Source organism: Opisthocomus hoazin, chromosome 1 (genome assembly GCF_030867145.1).
Source record: "Opisthocomus hoazin isolate bOpiHoa1 chromosome 1, bOpiHoa1.hap1, whole genome shotgun sequence".
Classification (NCBI taxonomy): Eukaryota; Metazoa; Chordata; class Aves; order Opisthocomiformes; family Opisthocomidae; genus Opisthocomus; species Opisthocomus hoazin.
The window spans coordinates 12,594,474-12,616,861 of NC_134414.1; the positions used below are offsets into that span (position 1 = coordinate 12,594,474).

At 40.7% G+C, this 22,388-nt stretch overlaps 1 protein-coding gene across 1 annotated transcript in view; it reads left to right on the forward strand.

Annotated features, from left to right (window-relative positions):
* The first annotated feature begins 9,644 nt into the window (after nucleotides 1-9,644).
* Nucleotides 9,645-22,388, forward strand: part of TYR (tyrosinase) — a 56,804-nt gene continuing 44,060 nt past the window's right edge. Inside the window, exons 1-2 of the mRNA XM_009932562.2 lie at nucleotides 9,645-10,463; nucleotides 20,453-20,669. Of these exons, the coding sequence (XP_009930864.1) occupies nucleotides 9,645-10,463; nucleotides 20,453-20,669 (1,036 nt within the window). The remainder of the gene's footprint in view (nucleotides 10,464-20,452; nucleotides 20,670-22,388) is intronic.

The following is a 22,388-nucleotide window of genomic DNA, read 5'->3' on the forward strand; positions in this document are numbered from 1 at the left end:
GCAGCATGGGAGGCCTGTTCTTGAAAATCTTGCAATAATAAACAGATATGCAGGTAGCAGTCTGGGAGATTAGGGAACATTCACTTTCCACAGTTTTTCTTCTCTCACCATGTCTCACGGAAAATATCTGTATATTGTAGTCTCCATCAGCCGAGTTTTACCTGATTTGTGAAGGAACAAATCAGTTAAAACCTGGCTGATGGAGACTACAATATACAGATATTTTCCATGAGAATGGTGGAAGGACACCAGAGGTACCAAGATAAGGGGGTTTCAGGCAAAGCAAAAGCGGTGGACTGTAAGAACCCATAAGCAATAAAAAGTCATGGTGTTTAAGGGGTTCTCTGAGGTATCTGAAAGTCTAGCCAGACAAACTGCTTTTCAAACCCAAAGGAGGTAAAGCTTACTGCAGGTTAGGGTAGTATTCAAAGGAAAGAATCTGAATGCAACATATGAGATTGCTTTCTTCTGTACATATTTTTTTCTACTGGAACTAACCACATCTAATCACATTCTTGTGTGTTTTTTCATTTTAAAAGGTATTGTATAAATATGAATTAGTCAGCACCTTTTCCCCTCCACAAGGTTTTTATTTACCTCAGCAAATCTCTGGTCTATGCTTTAGAACCACTGTAGCATTCTTCTCACCATTTTTTAGTATTTAAATGATTTTTTAATGTAAGTTATAAGGACCAATTTATGACTAAAATAATGTGTGCTTAATATTAAGAGAAAAATATGTCTGTGAACTGCTTATCTGATGCATGGGTCTCCCTTCTATCTGCAAGTAAAGGCAAGGTTTCATGGAAGCCCAGCTGCTCTTAGCTCACAAGAGGTTATATGAGGTGACCTCAGCCTCAGAGGGTCCCAGCTGGTTTATATACACATACCAGTCCTAAGTGTTTCTCTCATTCGTTTTCCAAATTTAGGTTTTTGACACTGCAAAGCCATGTTTGCCTTACCACCAGGAGCTGCTGAGACTTGATCTGTGTTAAACGTCACTCTCATGTTTTTTAATATGCTACTCGATTGTCTGTTTCCCAAAGCATGTACACACCAAAACCAACAGGCAGCTACTAGGAGTCTTTATTACTCTTCTGTATCTCTGCAGAGCTGGATAAATGGAGCAGGACAAGCCTGTGAGAAGAGCCTAGAGGCACTTCTGTGACACAGCTGTTTCTGAAGAGGAGCCAAGCACGGTGGGCAGCCCAAGAGGAAGCTTCTCTCCAGTCAACCTGCAGAGAGCGAAGTTTATCAGAGGACACCGGAAAGGAAGAGGAAGATGAGAGGTTTTTAACTGCAAGAGTAAGAAACTGCAGTTGATTGAAGCACAGCTGCGGGGTACCTGCCAGCAGGGCAAAGGATGCAGCTTTGCAAAATGGGTGAGCCATTCCAAAAGACCTCCAACAGAGCAAAGACTGGCCTTGCCTCTCCCCTTATTGTTTCTGCCACTAGTTTTGCATGAGTTAGAGTGCTTGTCTAACCTCTCAGCAGGCCACTTCCCCTTGGAAAATAAGCAGAACATTAACCCAGCAAAAAAATATAAATAGTTTCCTTGTAGGTTGCTGAAAAACTTTCTGTGCTTTCAGCCTCAGTGAGCTGTTAGATGAGACAGTGATTTCCTGAAGCATCCTGGGGTGCATCAAGAAGAGTGTGGCTAGCAGGAGGAGGGAGGTTCTCCTTCCCCTCTACACTGCCCTGGTGAGGCCTCATCTGGAGTACTCTGTCCAGTTCTGGGCTCCCCAGTTCAAGAAAGATGAAGAGCTACTCAAGAGAGTCCAGCGGAGGGCTACGAGGATGGTGAGGGGACTGGAGCATCTCCCCTACGAGGAGAGGTTGAGGAACTGGGCTTGTTCAGCCTGAAGAAGAGAAGGCTGAGAGGGGACCTTATAAATGCCTACAAATATCTGAAGGGTGGGTGTCAGGAGGATGGGGACAAGCTCTTTTCAGTGGTGCCCAGTGACAGGACAAGGGGCAATGGGCACAAACTGAGGCACAGGAAGTTCCGTCTGAACATGAGGAAGAACTTCTTCCCTCTGAGGGTGACGGAGCACTGGAACAGGCTGCCCAGGGAGGTTGTGGAGTCTGCTTCTCTGGAGATATTCAAGACCTGCCTGGACGGGGTCCTGTGCGGCCTGCTGTAGGTGACCCTGCTTCGGCAGGGGGGTTGGACTAGATGACCCACAGAGGTCCCTTCCAACCCCTACTATTCTGTGATTCTGTGATTCTGTGATTCTGTGATCACGCTATTACCCACCTAGTTAAATCTGGGCCCTAGCCTACTATCAAGGCCAAATTTACAGATCAGTCACATGGTAGTAAAAAATTGTGTGATACTTTTCCTCTGAAAGCTGATAGGAAAGCATTCAGACTCACTTGCCAAAATTTCCACTCTGCCCATCATGCTCCCAAAAGCCAGAAGCAAAGAGCTGAAAGCAGAGGTGAAGTGTAAGTGGAATTTAACAAGAGTATAGAAGATATTGCTTCAGCATCCCCCTTTAGAAGCTGCCCTGTCATCAAGACTGATAGATATCAGGTAAGTTTTGTGTCACTTGCAGCAAAAGCCCAATCATGTAGATTGTAGATTGACAGGTTAGTAACTACTTTCATGCTATCTTCAGTCTATAACAGGGGAAAACTACCTTTCGTCTTTTGCTGCTGTTTCTGTACGTTTATTGCTCTGATTGCATCAGTGCCTCTTCTCCCTTGCTTTGGACTGCAGAAAGGTGATTTTTTTTTACTCCTAGATGTTGGCTGTAATATTTAGCCAATGTATTCAGACGAGTTTGAATACCTATTTCCTGATGCACTCTCTGTCACTAGAGCTCCCAATATCAGATCAAAAATAACACGGCCACATAATAATAACACTGATCTAGTAAAACTCATGGATTCAATGTTCTTAAAATGGATACATTAACTTTGTGGCACCAGGCTTTGTGACTGATCAAATATCATCTGCTCACACCTTTTTGTTTTTTCCAGAACAAGTATTCCTTCTCTTTGCATGCTCTATAAAAGCCATAAACAATAGCCCTGGCCTTCTGTTCTCGGACTGATTCAAGAACATTGAGACTGGGGATTCATGCATGGACCAGGTTACATCAGGATCAGGAAGGGTATTTATTTGCTAATGTAAAGATTGCTTTTCATAACTGTGACAACACAACTTCAGCCTGGGAAACCAATGACACCTGTGAATTCTTTCTGCAAGAGGTCAGGGCTAAGGCTGGATGAGGTGACAGGAGTGCTTTGAACTGCTGCACATGCCAAGCTTAATTGAACTTTGCAATGAATTTCAGATTAGGGGCCCAACATCCCTCTCATGGCTGAAGATGACCATAGTTACACCTATAAGACCATCAGGTCTGTGGACTGCATATTAGATATGCTCGTGTTGATTTAAAAGCTGGTTACTTAGAGCATTCAGAATCATTTTTTACCATGGAGTTTTCCTCCTTTCATACATCCAAATGGTTTTTTAAGCCTTATCTTCAAATATCATACCAAAAGGTGTGGAGGTCTTTCTCTTCACCTAAAAAGCTTGTGGGAATTTCCAGCTGGCTTCTTGATTAGATTAGATTAGATTAGAATTTAGTGAAATTCTTACTTGTTAATCTGAAACTTGATTTTTTTTTTCCACCTGCTTTCGTGCTATGACCAGGTGACCCACCTAGTGGTTGAGGGAAAGGCTGTGGATGTTATCTACCTGGACATTAGCAAGGCCTTTGACACTGTTCCCCACAGAATCTTCCTGGGGAAACTGGCTGCTCATATCTTGGATGGGTGTACGCTTCGCTGGATAAAGAATTGGCTAAATGACCAAGCCCAGAGACTGGTGGTGAATGGAGTTAATCCAGCTGGCAGCCGGTCACGAGTGGTGTTCCCCAGGGCTCAGTTTTGGGTCCGGTCTTGTTTAACATCTTTATCAATGATCTGGATGAGGGGATTGAGTGCTCCCTCAGGAAGTTTGCAGATGACACCAAGCGGGGTGGGAGGGTCCATCTGCTTGAGGGTAGGAAGACTCTGCAGATGGATCTGGACAGGCTGGATTGATGGGCTAAGGCCAACTGCATGAGTTTCAACAAGGCCAAATGCTGGGTCCTGCACTTGGGTCACAAAAACCCCATGCAACGCTGTAGGCTTAGGGAGGAGTGGCTGGAGAGCTGCCTGGTGGAAAAGGACCTTGGAGTGTTGGTTGACAGCTGGCTGAACATGAGCCAGCAGTGTGCCCAGGTGGCCAAGAAGGCCAAGGGCATCCTGGCTTGCATCAGGAGTATTGTAGCCAACAGGAGCAGTGAAGTGATTGTGCCTCTGTACTCTGCACTGATGAGGCTGCACCTCAAATACTGTGTGTTCAGTTTTGGGCCCTTCACTACAAGAAGGACATTGAGGTGCTGGAGCTTGTCCAGAGAAGAGCAAAGAGGCTGGTGAAGGGTCTAGAGAAGAATTGTTATGCGGAGTGGCTGAGGGAACAGCCACTTTTAGTCTGGAGAAGAGGAGGCTGAGGGGAGGTCCTGTCGCTCTCTACAGCTACCTGAAAGGAGACTGTAGTAAGGCAAGTGTTGGTTTCTTCTCCCAAGTAGCTAGTGATAGGATGAGAGGCAATGGCCTCAAGTTGCATCAGGGGAGGTTTAGGTTTGATATTAGGAAAAATTTCTTTACTGAAAGAGTGGTCAGGCATTGGAACAGGCTGTCCAGGGAAGTGGTGAATTCACCATCCCTGGAGGTGTTCAAAAAATGTGTAGATGTGGCACTTCAGTACATGTTTTAGCAGGCATAGTGGTGTTGGGTTGATGGTTGGACCTGATGATCTTAGAGGTCTTTTCCAGCCTTAATGGTTCTACATTTCTAAAAAGTTGATTACAAATAGAAATTGAATGTTTTCCTTTTTTCTTGTGTAATATTTAAATGCCTAGCTGTTTCATGGCTTTTAACAAGAAGCAGGAATCTTAAACTTCCCCTCCCCACTTATCATCAACCAGGAGATGGATTTTTTATTCTGGTTTTGACCACAATGTAGTATCTATGACAAGTGTCATCAACCTACATCCACTTGTGTTTTCTTTCTCCTGTGGGCCAGGAACCAGATTTGGCTCACTGGCAAACCACTGTGGAGTCCGACAACTCCATCTGGCATAAGGGTCATGGGAAAGGGGAAAAATAGATGCTTTGGTCTTCTGCTACACAAAATGTAAGCTCAGCAGGAGCTCAACAAAATGTCTGAAACCAGGTGCCTTTTGCAGTGTGTAAGGAAGCTGATGCTGAACAGCAAGTAACAGGTAAGGAGAAGAATGTCAGATTGAATGTCCTGGCTGGTTAATAGCCTATCTTTCTTTCCATTTGTCAGTTCTTTCTCATTGTCAAAAGGTCCTTGTAATTATCCATCTCGAATAACCATGGGTTTTTTTCTCTTTTTCTCTTGACAGTTCTTCTTTCCACTGGAACCGAGCAGCACCAACGTTTTCTATCCAGCCTTTGTTTCTTCACAGTTTTATGCTTGACTTTTAAAATAATTACTATTAAAGTTTGTTCTTCATTTTCCTACCCCAAATTTCATTTCTTCCCCGCTCAGCATAGACATCTGGACCTTAAAATCCCCACAGAATTCCTAAAAAACATTAACAAGCAATGTTAATAGCTTTTTTTTGTGGTGTCATCCAACTCTCAGAACTTTTTAAAATCCACTAATTTTATTTGAAACTTTGACTGCTTCAGCATCAGCAGCCCAGAATTGAAATTTCCTGTGACATCATCCAAAAGGAAGTAATGATCCTTTGAAGTTCAGACAGTCAGATCTGAGGAGACCAAGAGTTATTTTTATGAGGTAATATGAAACCCCATTTACTGTCATTGTTTTTTATTTGGATTGTTCCTTTTCTTTGTCTATAACCAAATCAGAAAACCATGGGCCATGTCTATAGGAAGCTTGGTTTAGTATGGCAGCATAGTGCTGAAAATCTGAGCCTAACACTGCAAGCAAGTCAGCAGGCGAACTTTGGGAAGACATCTTGCTACTCTGTGTCTGGGTTTTTTCCTTCCAATAACTAGTGACATCACTATAAAGTACTTAAGGACCTTGTAATGAAAACACAAGATCAATTTTAAATACTGTTATTACTCTGCTACTCTACCAGACTGAAGCCTATACTTTAACTGATCCAGTTGCAAACTTCAGGGTGGACTTAAGATTTAGTGGCATGAGGCAGAGGCCCATGCTAGTTTGTTGCTGAAGATTGCCTCTAGGGGACCCAACTGTGAAGTGATTCCTGGTCATTTATGCTTTGCAATCAAGTAAAGTTGGATATGGGCACCAAAGCCCTGTCTTTCATGTTCTCGGATACAGAAAGTGGTGTGTCTTAACCATGCTGATCTTCTGGGCCACTGATTCAAAGATCCAGTGATAACCTAACAGTACAATTTATACTGCTACGCAGGTATCCTTTATTATGACACCAAGCACATGGGGGATCTCTCCTCCAAACATGCGTGCCAGACACCCATTTGTGTCATTTCAGGTTAAATACAACCAGAATACGTATATTCATTACGTTTCCAAGAAATGCTTATCATATTCATGGTTATTCTGAGAACTAGTTAGCGTATGTTACTATCCTTCGCGCATGTCTGTTGGTGCCTCCAGGTGGTCGTCAGAGGTCTTCAGATGAAGGCTCATACTCTTCATCACAGTGTCCACTGGTTGACCTTTGTTTCTGCGCAACTCAGTTCTGAGATCACGTATACCATGTTCTTCAAGGTTATTTTGTTCTGGTCTCATTGTCATCTTAGTGCCTCCCTATCTTCATGGTTCTGCGCATTTGCTCTCCCAAGGCCGAGCTGTCTAAGTGGGATTATTCAGGAGTCTCTTATCTTACAACCTTCCAAATTATTCACAAAGAACCAAGACTTGCTTCGGTTTTAATTAATCTATGTGCAATGATTCTGATAACCGAAAGTTGTAACTTCTATCTACATCTGCTACGTCTGTTACATTCGCTACATTCCCAGATATCAGTCCCTCCTTTTCTTTTGAGGGCTTGTAGCTTACACACTACAGTTCTCAACAGTTACGGCATTGGATTATTATGCATGCAAGAATACAAACTGCAATAATAAAAGCTATTAACAACTAGAAAATGTCATTAAAGCTATTTTGTTAAAGTTTCATATTTCTTATTATCCCTTCTATCAATCACCACCTAGCATTCATGTACCTTAAATGGATGTCTTGACCCATACTCAGATGTGGAGATCCAGATGTGAGAAATGGATCTCTTAGAGCATACGGCAAGATGATGCCAACCCACTGGCAAAATGCAAGGGGAAGAGTTCTCAGTCAAGAAGACTAAATTACTTATGCACAAACTTCATGCAGATATGATGATTTTGTTCAATGAACACTGAAACAAAGAGTTCTGTGTTGAAGCACAAGAGGGATGGAAAGTCCCATGAGGCCTTTTTAATGAAAAGACTTTTTTCCATTTGCAGCAAGTAAGGTGTGACTGTTTCATGTTTTGGTGACTCTGCAGTCATGCATGGGAACAGGAACACATATAATTTCTTACTTATTAATGCTTATGACTGTTGATACATGAAAAATTTGATTTCCCAGCCACTATCTGAATCACCGACTGTTACTCAGAACAGGACTCTGTTCAACAGTAGGTCAAGAAGGGTGTCTGCTGCTCCTCAGTCACGTTCCTCATTCAGAGTTTCTCATTCATATCATTTCACAGGGGATTCCTCTGTTAACCAGCTGCTTCAGAAACTTGTCATATGACGACTGTCACGGCTTGGATTCTTATTTTTGAACATTGAACATAAAATCTCATTTGAATATAAAAATAGGTTATTGAATGTATTTGTGTGTATGACTGTCTGCCTAAATATATATTTGAAGGCTTTTCTGGTTGACTCTGAGGCTTTACCTCAAGCCTTTCCAAATCCCTGTAGCTTTTCAGTGAAAATTCAAAAATATATATCATTATCCTCAGAGATGAGTCTCTTCTCACGTATAGGACTTTTGCACTAACCTCCATGGGAGGAACAGTAAGCCAAATAAATTGCAAAGGTTTCCCAAACAGCCAGACACAGAGAAAATAAAATAAATCAAACAAGTAACATTTCTATGATGAAATCTGTTTTGCAAGCCTAGCAAGGAAACCAAGGGAATCAGTCAAATAATAGTAAACATCAGCCTGTGGTTAGAAATCTTTTTCGATCAAGCAAATTCTTTTTCCTTTGCCCTTCTTGCTCCAAGCTCCCCCATCACCGGCTCTCTGGCAGCAGGACTCAGGGATAATCTCCTGGAATACCTGAGGCGTAGAAGTCAACAGGATTAAAGCACCTCGTGCTTCTCAGCGCCGTCATGTGATGACCTGCTGATCCCAGCAAAAGGCATTGTTTCCCAGCAAGCTTCTCACTTCATTTGCCTATACGTTGTTCCTGCCCTGCTGAGATTCTCCCTAAGCACAAGGAAATAATACATAATGCTTTTAGTAAAAAAATAAAACCAATAAAACCAGTCTTACTGATAACAGTGGTTGCTGAAGAAAAAGGTGGATAACTCATATGCAATTTGCCCACCAGTACAACTGCTGTTTCCTTGCTTCAAGGGGCGACTTCAAAGGATTTATAACCTCCAATGCCATCTATAAAGCTCTTTTAGCTCTGATCAGGCAAATGTGTAAGAAGTAAGAGGTGGGTGGTCTGAAAGCTGCCCAGTAATGTATTGAATAAAGAACACAAATATAGTGATGGCAAACTGCCTGATGGGAGAAAAACAGGAGTCAAGGTTTGCTTCCCAGGTCCAGAGTTAGCTGCTTAAAGTGCTTTCTGCAAATCTGTTCACAGATGTGCTGTATTCCCCACAAAACTGCAGAGAAGATTTGGGTGCAGATTTCGGTGTTTCATTAATTGTCAAAGCACTATGGATTCTAGGGTGACAAAAAAACATTTTTTTCCTCAAAAGTTTGTCACTTCCTTTGTGTAGTTACTTTGACGCATGCTGGCCCACAAAAGGCAGTTTACAACGAAATATAAAAATGCCAAGCCATTTATTTTTGTTCTTCCCTATGTTCACACTTAATCTACCACATTGTACGTTTGTTTCCGTGTAAAAAAAAGATGGCTTACCCCTAAATGGTTTATTTTCTCATTTTTAGGTTCACTGTGCTTATTTAGCTAATCAGATTCTTCTGACTCTTTTTTTAAAAAATCATATACCCTAAAGAATAAAATCAAACAATGAATTTGAAGAGCAGACAGTTGCTTCTGTGTCAAAATCTTAATTTTACTTCCTCTCCAATTGCCAGAGGAAAGCAGTCATGTGCTAGACAGAAGATGAAAGTTTATAATAAATGCCTGTATTCTGAAACCCGTAAGGGGTGGGGAAAAAAGTCACTTGACTTTCGCCCAGAACATGTGACAATCAGATTAACCCTGAAGTGTGTTTTGTGTGTAAATGCATGAAGGGTAGGAATGGGGGAGGACATTGGAGTGTGCATTATAGCAGAAGTCAGCAGTGAAGCATTCCTGGTGGAGGGAAGGAAGGATTTCTTTCACACCCAGGGCTTCAGAGAGGCCAGAGAGAGCACTCCATGCACTGAAGCGTAACACCAATTCTCTCCTGCTGCTTTGTGAGGATGTCGCTGTTTGCCATGGGTTTTCTGCTAGTCACCCTTCAGCCATCCACCGGGCAGTTCCCCAGAGCCTGTGCAAACAGGCAGAGCTTGCTGAGGAAGGAGTGCTGTCCCCTCTGGGGTGGAGATGGGTCCCCTTGTGGGGAGCTTTCCAGCAGAGGGTCCTGCCAAAACATCCTTCTCTCTCTGGCTCCACTGGGACCACAGTTTCCTTTCTCAGGAGTGGATGACAGAGAGGACTGGCCCTCTATATTTTACAACCGGACGTGTAAATGTGAAGGCAACTTCATGGGATTCAACTGTGGGGAGTGCAAGTTTGGTTTCTCAGGACCTAATTGCACTGAAAGGCGACTGAGAACAAGAAGAAACATCTTCCAGCTCACCACCAGTGAGAAGGACAAATTTCTTGCCTACCTTAACTTGGCAAAAAACACCCCTAGCCAGGACTATGTTATTGCTACTGGCACGTATACTCAGATGAACAACGGCTCCAACCCTATGTTCAGAAACATCAATGTGTATGACCTCTTTGTGTGGATGCATTATTATGCCTCTCGAGACACACTCTTAGGTGGATCCGTTGTGTGGCGTGACATTGATTTTGCTCATGAAGCACCTGGTTTTCTGCCTTGGCATCGGGTCTTTCTGCTGATGTGGGAACGTGAGATCCAGAAGCTAACAGGTGATGAGAACTTCACCATTCCTTACTGGGACTGGAGAGATGCAGAGGACTGTGTGGTCTGCACTGATGAATACATGGGTGGCAGACACCCCACCAACCCTAATTTACTCAGCCCAGCATCTTTTTTCTCCTCGTGGCAGGTAAGAACAGCCCAAGGGGAAGGGGAAGGGAAAGGCTGATTGTGCCAGAATTATCCTACCTGACTTTAGGCACTAAAGTGAGGTGCACAACCTAGGAGCTTAGCCATGCTGCATTCCCTTAGATATTCTGGGAGAGAAAGTAAGCACTAACAGAGAGCAAATCAGATTTTATGTAGACTTAATCTTCATTTAGAGCTGTTCATTTATGTCTTTGTCTCTTCTCTCTCTGACTGTAGCATTTAGGCTGTTTGATTAAGAAACTAAAGTTAAGGTGAAAGAAGAAAATGATGCCTTTGTGTCCAGACATGGACTTTAGAAAGCTAAACAGGCTTGGGTCTGCTGAAGCAGTCAGGTGAAAAAAAGCAGGATTTATCTATACAAAATGCTAGTGCACAACCATTGCAAGACAGTGGGTGACTGAATGATGGAAATAGAAGCAAAGAGTTTTCAGAGGCTCTACCCCTCTCCCAGTCCCTTTTTCCATCCAAGAGTTAAAAGCTATCCAATTAAGCTTGTATGCTTTCAAATAAAAAACAAACAGAAAACCTAAATCTTCAGAGCACAGAAGAACCAGCTGTGTAATTCACATCAGTAGTTCAAAAGATATATAAGTAATCTGTGCTCCTCAAAGGAACTAAGAAGTAAACTCAAAAGCTATTCCTGCCACTTAAAAGCACTGCAAATTAGTCTGTAAACCAAGGTAAATTTACATATTTACTTACTTTACATGTTTTCATATAGCTGAACTATACTGTGCTATTCTAACACTGAGAGTTTCTAGACTTCTGATGTCTCTTGCTCATTACTGCCACATCGCCTAAAATACAGTGACAAAGGTTTGTTGGCTTCCATAGACACACTCGATCACGACAATAGCAACAGTCCCTTCTGGCACTGAAGTCTATGATTATGTTGGTGTAAATCTATCTTTGTTCTATTTATTTCTGTAGCAACAGCCCACATGAAGGTTGGGCAGTTTTAGTGATTGCATGGAAAGGGAAAGATACAAACTCCAGCAGCACTCTGATACTCTGGCTTTACAACACAGCAACTAACTGGGGTGGTTATACTGCATTTAGTCTTCATTTGTGTCCTCTGAGCAATATAGAATGTGTAAATACCTGTAAATTCAAACATTCCTAAATACTGTAACAGACTTCTTTTTGGACATTCCCTGGCATGTTTGCATGTATTGGCTAGTTCTCCCCCAAACTGGTACTTTTCAGGGACAATTTATAGGAGACTGTTTGCATACAGCCACCCTGTTTGGGAGGCTAAGTCGGTTTTACTGGCATAAACATGGATCATTTCATGCCATTTGGCCTCACTGCCCAGAGAAGTTCCTGGCCACATTTAATTTACCAGAGAAGGTGTAGCTGTGAAGTAGCTATACCTACAAGTATGCATTTTCATCCCATTTTCCAAGATTCTGCTCATTTCTAGCAGTATGAATCTGGATGAACTCTCCTAGCTTAATTGGATTGCATTACCAGAATGAAGTGGATGTGATGTTGTTCTGCACTAAGCTGAATAAAGAGTTATGTGGAAATGGTACAAGTGTTAAAGTGGATTAAATGAAACTAAAATTGCACTGGTTACATGTGTCAAGTGGAGCTATCAATACAGTATATTGGATGGGATAACCAAGTTAGTAGGAGGCAGGCAGTATAAAGGAATCAGCAAGGTGCTAGCAGACTTTTCTAAAAGACCTGGGGGGGTCGGGTAGTTATGTTTAGCTCATTTTTAGAAAGGTACTATTAATCATATCCATATTCTTAGTTTTCTTTTCCATCTTGGAAATAAGTACCCGGCAAATTTATGAGTAGTAAAGAATGTATTTAAGAAACAGTCAGTTTTATAACTTCTAATTTATAGTCAGTTCTCACAAATGTATTCTGAAAATAAAGACAATTTTTTTTTTATGAAACAAGTTGCTTTAACAGATATTTTTGTATAACATTAATAGATGCAACAATAAAAAAGTTTAAAACACATTCAGTGTCAGTCTATAGGTGTTCAGGCACCTAAGTCCTTTGCTGAAGTTTTCCAAATAATGTGTTAAAATGGCTGCTTATCACTTCTATTTTTCAGCCACTTCTGGAAATGCTACACTTTTATGAAAATCTCCAAAACAGGGCTACAATAACTTTACCTTCAAAGGGCGTTATACCCCTTTAACAACTTCTATCTGTGTATATCTCTGCTGCCTTTTCTAGAGGAGGAATGAAAGAGACTGAACAGATCTGCATTTTCAGTCAGTTAGTTTGGGGTGAAGATACAATACAAATTTACATTTTTTTATTAGCTTTGAATCTGAATTTAAACAACTGCTTATGATGGAACAATTTAGTCAGTACAGTTCCTTCAAGTATCACAAAGTAAGAGATCAGAATCGCACTCCAGAAATTAAAAGGGAACAAAAATAGCCTTCACTTGAACTGGAAAACAGCCATAGATCTACTGCAGAATACACTGATTATCCGAGCTCTGTAGCTAAACAGCAAGAGGAAAAAAAGAGGAGGATCCAGAAATGTGAAGGAATTTAGGCTTCTAACAAGCATTCAAAATTTAAAAAAGGTCAAGAGAAACCTTTTGAATAACACATCAATAATATGTTGTCCTTTTTAGACACTGAAGTCTCTTTCTAATGTATAACAAAACAATGACGGCTATGCTAGAAAACAGTTACAGATTTATTAAAAATAAGGTAAAGTGCCTATATGCAGAACGGCATCTCTCTTTTTTTTTAATCCCTAAAGAAAGGAGAAAATACTTTATTCCATTGAGAAGTTGCCATGACAACTTGGATACCCATGAATACATGCTGAAATTCTTGCTTTCGCCTTACTTTTTTCTTCAGCATGCTGCCATTACCACTCAGCTGAGTGAATTATCTGTTCATATTTTTCTCATGTTTATCATCTAAGTGAAACTTCTGCTTGCTGCCTCTGTTTTTACCAACAAGACTGTCAGGAATCTTTAGTGTTTTTATTTGTTTGCTTGGCTCATATTTTAGGGTAGGTGGGAAAGATTTTCTCACATTGTCAGTTACTTGTTTGTGATGATTCAAGTGTTGCATTCAGAATTAGGACTGCATGACACCCACTAATGCTTTTTCCACATTTTGCAATTCCACCCCGACTTAACAGAAACCTATGTGGGAAATGGGGATCTTCCGTGACATTTTGAGAGGTTTTTGTTTTAGTGCACATTTCTATAATTATTTAACAGATTTTCTAAAGAAATAATAATTATGCCTCCCTAAAATAGTAGTAGGTGAAATTCTGCTCTCCTCTGCACCAGAACTAATCTGGAGAAATAACTGAAGTCAGGAGGTTACAAATGCACATAAAACCTTTGGCGAAGAAAAGCAGAATTTTTCTGATGGTAGTTAACGTTAGAGTTTGGGGATCCCCACAGTGTGCTAGCCAGAAGATGAAGAAAATGTATAAGGATATATATATATATATAGTGGCAAGCAAGCTATACCACCAATTTTAGCTTCCTGTATTTTGTCTCTCCTAAAAGAAGAGTGACTTCAGAGAAGTAATTGCATAATGTGGAGAGCTGTCTGCTCTCAGATGTGCTGGTGTAAGCCTGCAGCCAATTCTCTGTTGCAATCACGGAGAATTTCCCTTAGCACTTCATTCTGTATCACCCTGCAGAACCACTTACACAAATGCAAAGCTACTACAAAAGGGAAACAACTTATACAAATAGAAAATGGATATAATGCTCCTGAACTAATAATGACAGTACTTTAGATCCATTACCTGAAAATACGTCTTCATAACAAGTACAAAATTCAGCTATTCAGACACAGTTATTTAATTCTAAGCACAGTTTATCAGGGAGCTGTATTGCTAGCTGAATAGTCTGAGAAGATCATTTGAAGTGCTATTTTATGTCCACCTCTAAAAACAAGAGGAAATTTTCAAATATACAAACACCAGCAGCCAACAATTCTTGATTTTTAAATCTGTGATTCTGTGATATCTGTCTTACATCCATCTGCTCATGGACACTCGAGTATCTTATGAATTCAACCATTTTATTTTTTATTGCAGTTTAATAGGTTTTTGTGCCAGCTACAGGCTGCTAAATAAAAAATAGAAATAAAAAAAAAAAACACCAGCCCAAAAGGAGCAAGTAACTATAAAGGAAGAGTTTATCAAGATTGGTGTCCTAATGATACGCTTACATGGGTTATAGATTTGAAATATTTCCTGCTACAAAGAGATAACTCTCCACATGCCACACCTCAGTACCGCAGCCTGAGGGAATCAGGATCTGTGCACAGCAGGAGCAGTCACTTGGGTAGCCTCAGCCTCTTTACGTCACTGTGATCTCAAAGTAATTCCCCTTCCTCCATGTGATCATGAGTGGATGACAACAGAGTTTGGCCCCTGGTTGCTCGGCTGTTTTCTAGTATATGCTGTGCTTGCTCAGCTGTCGTGTAGTGCAAAAGATAAACATCTTCAGAAATGTATAGATTAATACCTAAGGAATTTCAGAAACATTGGGTTTTATTAATAATTCACCAGAGAAAGAAGTCTACCGTCTCTCTGTAGAGAGATGTGTCCTTGTGAATTTGCAGTGGAAATGGAGACAGCAACACTAATGGTACAGCCCAGAGACAGGCAGAGAGCAGGGAATCGCAGTCTGCCTAACCGGAAAGTGTTAATGAATATTTCAGCAGTAATTGATGACAGTTTCCTACTCCATCCCAGCACCATTCTGAGATGCTGAATGGGGCATAAGTTACTCTCTAGTTCTGGGCTGCCTCTGAGCAAAGAGATGGAAGCTTTTACCGAAGGCTGAGAAAATACGTTGAAGGCCCTGGGTTTGTTTCAGTGCTGTCACTTCGTGTTCATCTTATCTCCTTCTGGCTTGAGTTTCACAGCTCCTCCAGTTAATGGATGTGCCACAGGGGTCAGAAAGATAATTAATGACCTTATCCTTGCACAAAGATATTTCTTAGAATTTCTTTGAAGCTTCTCTTTCTAAATTTTCTTTTTTTTCCACTCAGTCCTCTGCCTGTTTGCCTTTCCATTCCTGCTAATATTCAGGAGTACATGAAGAACCAGATATAAATATACAGTTTCTTAAAAACTTTTTGGTCTGCTATAGTTACAGCACCTTTTAATGTTCTGCCTATAAAAGCAAGCTTCCAAAGTACAGTTTGTTCTGTTGCAAGTTATTTGGGGATTTCCTTGCATTTTCCTAGTTTGGTGAGTAAATGGCTTCTGGATGCCACTTAATTAGGATTGGATTACGCCAGGCCCTAATGTAGCCAAAAAACCAAAACTTAAACCTCTTTACAATTGCCAAATGTTTTAAATCCAGCATGAGGGCTGCACTTTAATGCTGTTCTCAAGCAAAAATGTGAGAATAAGTGGAGAAAGACAGAGAAAGGCAATGAGTCAGTGTAAAACCTCTTTTGGCTGCATAGTGAGACCCAAGGCTCCAGTTAGGGAGTCTAGACTTCAAGTAGGACAAACAGAGATGTGAGTTTGTGTCAAGGAGGTACAAGAAGTGCTCACATCACACCCCTAGGAGAGCTGGGATGGGTGCCACGGATAAGCAAGTCATGTGGTTGTGCTGGCTGTTGCCTGAAGTGGTTCTTTAAGACTATATTAACCTGTAGGAGCATAACACTATGAAAACATGCTGATACAGTTTCTGGACACGGGCAGACTCCTGCTCGGTGGACTCAGAAGAGAAGCAGAGCAAGGAACCAGCTCAAAAGGAAGTAGAGGCGCAGATTAACCCTCTGAGTGGCTGTACTTCCCCAGCAAACTAAGGAACTTCAGATCACTTTGTAAGTGAGCAGCTATTTCAACACCATGGAAAATCACGATTTTCCAAGTGCTCAGGTATATATTAGCTGTTTTGCATGTCTCTGTGAGTGCAGATCTAATAAGTCCAAAGCAACCACAAAGAATTTGTCACCAAAACCCCCAAAACTTTGAACTGAAAAATAGCAACAAAGGACTCAATACTGCTGAAGATTCCTGTAATGTAATTCACTTTATTTAGGCACAGAGGTTTGTACAAGCAGTTGCAAACCGAAAGACAAAAGGATTTCCTATTTACAAAAATGTGCGAGACAGCAACCACGCTTCCGCTCATTCACTGTCTGTTTTCTAAGAAACAATACAAAGAGCTCTGCTAAAGATCTCAACTGCAGTGTACTGAGGGATTTTTTTTTTGCTGGGTGCTACAAGGCCCAGAAGTAATGCTGCGTATTCTGGACTGCCATCTACTGGCATTTGCTCTGCTGACTCCTTACATAAGCTTTTCCTTGGAGTAAGTTCCTAGCAGTTTCCCTTCAGCTGGTGAATTTACACATGCAGGAGAGCAAGCACTGGGTGCAGCTTGAATAAGAAGCTTTGTCCAGGGTGAATTGAGAAATTTGCTCAGGATTTTTCCAACAGAGGAAAAAAAAAATCATGTTTTAAAACAGTGTGTTTCTAGTAGAAAGTACTCCTGCTGCATGAAAAGAAGGCAAAGATATGTTCCGTTTTGTGTGTGCTTTATGCAGATTACATCCAGAAAGAACCGTTTAACTGACCTATGTTCTGTTACCACTTACACATCACGTAACTGATAAAACAGCAAATTATAGTTTCAGGATAGACCCATAATTTGTATTACTGAAGTCATAACTTTCTGGAAAAGCATCCTGGCTAATTTTATGGCTAGAATTTAATTTTTAGTTCAGAAAAAATAGCAGAGGGTCACAGATAAGCATTTTCATTCCTGCCCCTTATGTTGGCATTTCTTGACCACGAGTTAACAAATGCCTTGTAACATCTGGCTTCTGTTTAGGATTAATTTGGTTAGTCAGACAGCTAATGAAGGCTACACCGAGACATAAATGGAGAAAAAAAAAAAAAAAGCACTTTAACCATTTGTAAGCCTCGTAACATTAACAGTTGCATTAAATCCCACTGAAATGGATAAATAGAATGAAGGGGAGATGTTCCTTTGTTTAGATATATTTGAGCTCATGATTGATGTTTCCCTGTCTGAATATCTGAAAAGTCTGTCTTGAAGATGGTACGACTCCTCCTACGGACACAACGCGGATATATACCCAGGGCAGTGGGGAGAGGATGAAAAGATGAAAGATGGCAAGGCAGAGAAGCCAGGAGAAGATACAGACTAAGATAAGGTCCATAGAAAACAGAGCTGAACAGAAAATCCTTGTGTGTGTAGTTTCTGAGCCAAGTACCCGCTGGGAAATGGGTTGAGACCCACCAGCCAAGACACACTTGCCACTTGTCTTCCTCACCAGTGCACTTCTAGGGGACAGAACTGTGCATTCTTTATAAACAAAGAAACTACTAGAGCATCTCCCTCAGCCTGAATCATCCCCCTATTGTCCTTCTAACAGGAATAAACTGTTTCAGTAACACAAAACAATCATAAAAACAGCACCGTAGCTGTGCTTTGTGTTTATAACTGTAGGTCTCTCCCTGTCACTACCTCTCCCTTCTTGGTGGGGATTGTTAAAAGAGACTTCTTAGAGGCACAGTCCTGACCTCAGACCTTCTTAGATGAACAACCCTGACCCACTCGGTGAGCTCCTGGGGAGAATGTGCACATGAAACGCTGCTGGATGACTACCTACAGCCTCAAGGGCACCCTAGTAGTTTCAACAGACTAGGGCAGATTTTAGCTAATAAAGCAGTCTGTAAGGATAAATTTCTCTGATAAACTTTCTTATCTCCTTAAAAAAAAATGACAATAATTTATTCATGAAATTCATACTCATAGGAAACTTACCGTTTAAGAATTCCAGATTCTTAAGAAATCTAGGTTACATCACCAGCTCTGTCATATACTTTCAGCTAATTTGTGGTCAAATCATTTCAAAAAGGATTCATTTCATCTCCTTCCACCCATTCAAAAGTTTGTTAGGCAGCAAAGGAACTTGCCTTTGGCTCTGTCTTCAGTCACTTCAGAGGCACATCCATGCCTCCAGCGTGTGATTCATCCCGTATTAACGCAGAAACAGAACATTAAGTTGAACACTTAATTTTGCTTCCCTTGCTAACTGCAGTCCAGAGACAGTTTCTGCATTGATTTTTTTACAAATTTTATTTCAATGACTTAGTCAATGGAGAAAGTTAGGCACTTCTAGAGTTAGACGCATCTCACCTACCAGACATCTGGCTTAGGAGGGCTGAATCACACTCAGGAGATGCCTCTGTCTCTATTGACTGCAGAGGTTGTCCTGAAGTGTTGCTTCAGTCTGACAATTTGTACACAGCTAGTGCTGGTGAAATGAATCTCCTGCTCACTTCCTTCACTAACAGAGAATCTCATGTTCTTTCATCCCATTCACAGCAGATTTGATTGCTTTCACTCACTTTCTTGTTCATTGCTTTGGTCCATGAAATACAAGTACTCCTCCAGGATGAAAGAATTCTGGAGATTTCAGTGTTATGTGTTCTCTCCCCTGTGATGTCTCACACAATCATGAAACCTGTTCTTCCTCCACACAAAGTTCTCATTAACCACATTGATTATCTTCTAACCACAGAGTCCCATATTATGAAGGGATCTGTGGTGGTTTGGGGTTTTGCTTGTTCTGGTGGATTTTCCAGAAAAGAAGCAAAACAATTAACCGCAGTATTGGTTCAGAGCCTCAGCCTCACCTGAAAGGGATACAAAGCAACTTCTGGGATTTCTGAGCCACTGTTGCTCTGTTTCATTTTCACAGACCCATCAGCTGTACCACTATACACACACACCAAACCCTCTAGCTTGATCTTCTGCTTGTCATTGTGTCATTATATTTTTCTCCATCCTGGCTCCGTGTCTGGCAAGTTCCTGAATGTAAAGTAGAAATATGAGTTATTATTATATTAACGCTCTGTCAGTTTACTGTACCAGAGTATGAAAACAATTCTTCCTCCTCGTTGTCGTTACTTCTCTGACAAAGCAGAGGATTCTGTGAGAGCTAGTAGAAAAGCTCACTGTCACCAGAAGACCCATGTCCTTAGGTAACAAGTTATTGTGGCTTAAAAAGATATTGAGCAGCACCTTAGTGACATTTACAGTCTGTGTGGGGACTTATAACCCATGGCAAATGTGAAGGAGTTTGACCCAGTCAAAATTAGCTGATTATCATTTGAAGTTACATTGAACTATCTTGCTCTTCCAGGAGTCTCAAAGTGGACTGGCAGCTTCTAGAGATCCTCTGACAAATAATTATTTCTTATGCCATGGTAACTGGACTTTGCCTGTGAACCCAGAACATTTATATAAACGATGCCAGTTTCCAACAGCTTTTAATACCTGTATCCATCCCTCTGTTTAAGGTCCATTCCCAACACCCATCACTACGGTATCTCAGGTAGTGATATATGTTCATGTCCACAACATTCCTGGGAGGTAAAACAATGCCTCTTCCCATTTTGTACATATAGCATCATCAAGACAGAGTGAAACCAAGTACTTATTTAGTCTGACAAATCACAAACAAGTATTTCCAGAATAAAAGATTTATTTTTCATATTGCAAGTCAACAATTCCTCCTTTTACTGTGTGGGGAGAAATATCTGCAATTATGGCTTTGTTCAGTTGTCTGCTGAAGCCAAAAAGCCTCCATTTAGCAACTGCAGCAGCAGACTGAACTCCATTTGTGCTGCATTGGTAGGTAACACTGAATTTGGCCTCCGTGAGTTTTCAAGAGCATAAATGAGCATTGATGCCTTAGGCCTTGGGCAGTTTCAGATACAGACTAGTGTATTTTTACAAAATGTGCACTGTAGTAGAAGGGTGTCCTCTGTGAAATAATCCAGCTCATACTAAAATCATACATCAAAAATTTAAAAATTAATATATATTTATATAATAAGCTTCCTGTATTGTACATTCTCTTTGGTCCTTTTGTAACAAAATTAATCAAAGTACTTCTTTTGTTTGCTTTTATTTTTTACAACTGCACCTCTTCTAATAGAAAGTGTTTTGTACAGGTAATTTGTACTCGGTCTGAAGAGTACAACAGCCAACAGGCTCTATGCAATGCCACGAGTGAGGGGCCTATACTGCGAAATCCTGGGAACAATGATAAATCAAGGACCCCAAGGCTCCCATCTTCTGCTGAAGTTGAATTTTGCCTATCACTGACTCAGTATGAATCTGGATCCATGGATAAAATGGCCAATTACAGTTTCCGAAACACCCTGGAAGGTAACATGTTTTATTCTATTATGTCATTTCCATCTGTAAATTGATTTTCTCTGGGGTTAGAGTCTTTAAGCTCTGGACAGTTTGAGCTGATTTCATAAAGCACCTTTTCAAAAAGAAAAAAAAAGAAATACAAAGTTATGCTTTCTCCTGGAATAGCAACAGACAGAAAGAACCACATCAAAGGCATTTGATAAGAAAATAGAAACTATAGACTAGATCAGTCCTCAAATCCATTGTTAGGAGTTGTTGCCTCCTGCTATAGTCATCAGTAGACACAGCAAAGAAATGTAGCACTGCATAAAAGGAGATCATCTAATAATCTACTTACACAAGATCATCATAAAATCATAGGATAATTTGGGTTGGAAGGGACCTTTACTAGGTCATCTAGTCCAGCCCCCCTGTCATAACCACATCTGTGTGGGTTACAGGTTTGCCCTGGAATCCACTGTCTTCCAGAGGCCAGGCTGAACAACAAGGGTGAAAGAGGATGCTGCCAGCTGACATGTTATGCCTGCATCCTGCCACTGTGCAATCCATAGCAGACTTCTCCCCAGGCTTTAAGGGTTAGAGTATAAGTTATACCTCAGAAATGACCCTTAGTATCATTTCCAAAAGAATTTAGTTATTTATCTTAGTTATCGAACTATCCAAACTGTATTGCATGTTCCTAATTTGCTAGTAAGCAAGGGTTCTTTGCTAAAAGGAATAGTTATTCTTAATTATCTCTCCACCCAACCTCTTTTGAGCCTTGTAAATTGTTAATAAAGAAGGATAGCACATTATACATTTATCAGTAAATATTTATACAGTATTATATATCAGCTGAATCAAATATGATCTACTTATGATGCCTCAGAGATTTTTGCTTGCAAGGAATTGTACAAGGGCCAAAACAATGCAATATAGGACTTTGTGTGAGGATAAGAAAGCAAAGCTTGTAATATGTTCAGTATTACTCTTACTGCATTGTGGAATGCCATAAAGCTTTCTTGAGGAAAAAAAGTGAACTTGTGGCTTTTGTCTGCTGAGGTCAACAGAGAATCCAGACGTTAATTGACTACTGTGCTTTCTACCTTTGAAAACAGAAACCATACAAAATATGGGAAAGAAAAAGGTGACATAATTGAGTAAAGATTTTCTTGCATTTTTCTTCATAAAAAATATGTGAATAGATGCAAAGGGTGGAATAGGAGGAGCAGGGAAAAGGGAATTGAAGTAAACAAGTCATGAAATAATGAGGGTCTACCATCATGCTGCTAGTACTGCAAACAAAAGCAAAGGCACAGACTATGGAAGCTCTGAGGAGCCACATATGGGTTTACTGAGAAGCAAAGTCAAAATGGACTGCTCACTTAGAAAGCCTGAATTTCAGTATCAAGAATGCTCATTAAATAAGAATAATTCAGTGAACAGTTGCAGAAAAAGGGCAAAAATGTGCTTTTTTGACAATGCTAAGTCTAAACTGACAGCTGAACAGTATCATAGTTCAAGTATATCCCTTTGATACAAATGGATACATTTTCTTATTGAAAATAACAGTCACTGTTTGAAAAAAGGCAACAGCATAGATGTTCCACAGAATTTCACAAAGATCAGGAAAGCACCTACAACTCTCAAAGAGCCTGGAAGACATTATTTTAACTCTAAAATCAGAATCAGTGTTTTGTCTGATTAATCTATCATCACACCTTTTCTCTATTTCTGTCTCTTTGTCAC